The sequence below is a fragment of the Chaetura pelagica genome, unplaced genomic scaffold (assembly GCF_000747805.2).
Source record: "Chaetura pelagica isolate M959 unplaced genomic scaffold, ChaPel_1.0 scaffold47, whole genome shotgun sequence".
Taxonomy (NCBI): domain Eukaryota; kingdom Metazoa; phylum Chordata; class Aves; order Apodiformes; family Apodidae; genus Chaetura; species Chaetura pelagica.
Window position 1 is genome coordinate 6,347,878 of NW_009954140.1, and position 2,050 is coordinate 6,349,927.

Consider the following 2,050-nt stretch of genomic DNA (forward strand, 5'->3'; position numbering starts at 1 on the left):
GTGTGTGCCTGCTTGAGGAGCTGGCAAAGGACCCGGCTGGCAGACTAGAGATAGCCAACCCCCCCTGGCACCGATGGGACCCCCCCTTGGGACCGCTGGGACCCCCTCCGGCACCTCTGGGTCCACGAAGGTGTCACCCATCCCGGGCTGACAGCCAGCATCTCTGTCCCCGTGGGAGCCAGCTTGCCCCGAGCCCCCTGACTCTCCCCTCTCCCCCTGCAGCCGGTCCGTGGCAGAAGGCGATGGTCCCGGTGCCCAACAGCACGGCGGTGGCGTGGGCTGGCGAGGCAGCACGGCCGGAGCTGGAGCGGTCACCCTGCATGGTGGGAATCTTCCCCATTGTGTATTACAGCGTCCTGCTGGGGCTGGGGCTGCCAGGTGAGGGGTCCGGGACAGAGGGGACCGCTTGGGAGCATGGGGGGCAGCACCCACCTGAATACTGACCCCTGCAAAGGGGAGCTGTGCACTCTCAGCCCAGGCTGTGCTCTCCAGCTCCCATCCCAGCTGCAGGGTTTTTGGGAAAGGGGAGGAGAGTTCTCAGGGGTGTGGGACACTAGGCTGCTCTCCCGTCCCCCCCGCAGATGCAGGGCAGGTGCCACGGCAGCAGGGACAGATGGTATTTGCGTTGCTTGGGCTGACACATGGAAGAGATTAATCAGCTCAGCAAATCCCCACCACCCCGGGATATTTAAAACTTCCCCTCCCTCCAGCTGGTGCCTGGGGCCCTTCGCCCTACAGCCCTGGGACAGACTGGGCACCCCTGGGTGCTCCAGGGAGAGGGGTGAGCCCCAGAGTCTCGCCACCAAACATCAATCCCTCCCTCCAGTGAATATCCTGACTGCTGTGGCCCTGTCCCGCCTGGCCACGAGGACTAAGAAGTCATCTTACTGGTACCTGCTGGCCTTGACCACCTCCGACATCCTCACCCAAGTCTTCATCATCTTTGTGGGTTTCATCCTGCAGACGGCCATCCTGGCCCGGGCGGTGCCCAGCGCCTTCATCCACACTGTCAACGTGCTGGAGTTCACAGCCAACCACGCTTCCATCTGGGTCACTGTGCTGCTGACCATGGACCGCTACGTGGCCCTGTGCCACCCGCTGCGGTACCGCGCCGTGTCCTACCCCCGGCGCACCCGCAGGATCATCGCGGCAGTCTTTGCCGTGGCTCTGGCCACGGGCATCCCCTTCTACTGGTGGCTGGACGTGTGGCGTGACGCCGACCCCCCCACCGCCTTGGACATGGTGCTCAAGTGGGTGCACTGTGTCACCATCTACTTCTTGCCCTGCAGCATCTTCCTGGCCACCAACTCCATCATCATCCGCAAGCTGAAGCGGCGGAGGCGCTCTGGGGGTGGCCGACCCCGCCTGAGCAAGACCACAGCTCTCCTCCTGGCTGTCACCACCGTCTTCATTGTGCTCTGGGCTCCCCGGACCATTGTCATGATCTGTCACCTCTACGTGGCCTCAGTCAAGAGGGACTGGCGCGTGCACCTGGCCTTGGACATCGCCAACATGGTGGCCATGCTCAACACCACCCTCAACTTCTTCCTCTACTGCTTCGTCAGCCAGACCTTCCGCCGCACAGTGGGCGAGGTGCTCCGGGCCCACCTCTGGCACAGCCCCCAGCCCAGCAGCACCCGCTTCCCACCCCCAGCCCTGAAACCCCTGGAGCTGCTGGCCAGAACAGCCCTCTGAGCCAGGGCAGCCACCAGCCAGAGCAGCACCAGGATCCCCGGGCAGTCCCATGGCATTGCCCAGGACCTGACAGGACTCTGCCCCAGGGACACTGTCCCCCTGACACCCACCCTCCCTGGAGCTGTGGGCTAAGGCCGGTGCTGGTGGTGGCAAGAGGAGATGATTGTTCCCAGCTGGCTGTTTGTGCTTGTTTGGGGACATGCAGCCACCCTGAGTGCCAGCAGCACCCGCTGCACGTCAGGGACCCCTGCCCACTGCCTGAGCTCTGTGTGTGCCCCCCCAGGCTGGGCTCCTCTCCAGCCCTGTGACCATGAGACTCTTGGGGTTTCTACTGAAGGGTGTCCACAGTCTTGGC

General features: G+C 64.1%; 1 protein-coding gene across 1 annotated transcript; it reads left to right on the forward strand.

Annotated features, from left to right (window-relative positions):
* Positions 1–242: 242 nt before the first annotated feature.
* Positions 243–1,695, forward strand: GPR142 (G protein-coupled receptor 142). Its single transcript, XM_010002810.1, has 2 exons — positions 243–378; positions 827–1,695. Exons 1-2 carry the CDS (start codon positions 243–245, stop codon positions 1,693–1,695), a joined length of 1,005 nt encoding a protein of 334 aa, XP_010001112.1.
* Positions 1,696–2,050: the final 355 nt, after the last annotated feature.

Excerpts from the sequence above, each read along its gene's own strand:
- GPR142 (XM_010002810.1), top strand. The coding sequence starts at position 243 with ATGGTCCCGGTGCCCAACAGCACGGCGGTGGCGTGGGCTGGCGAGGCA. Across the intron at positions 379-826 it reads GCTGGGGCTGGGGCTGCCAG|TGAATATCCTGACTGCTGTG; the intron begins GTGAGGGGTCCG and ends CCCTCCCTCCAG.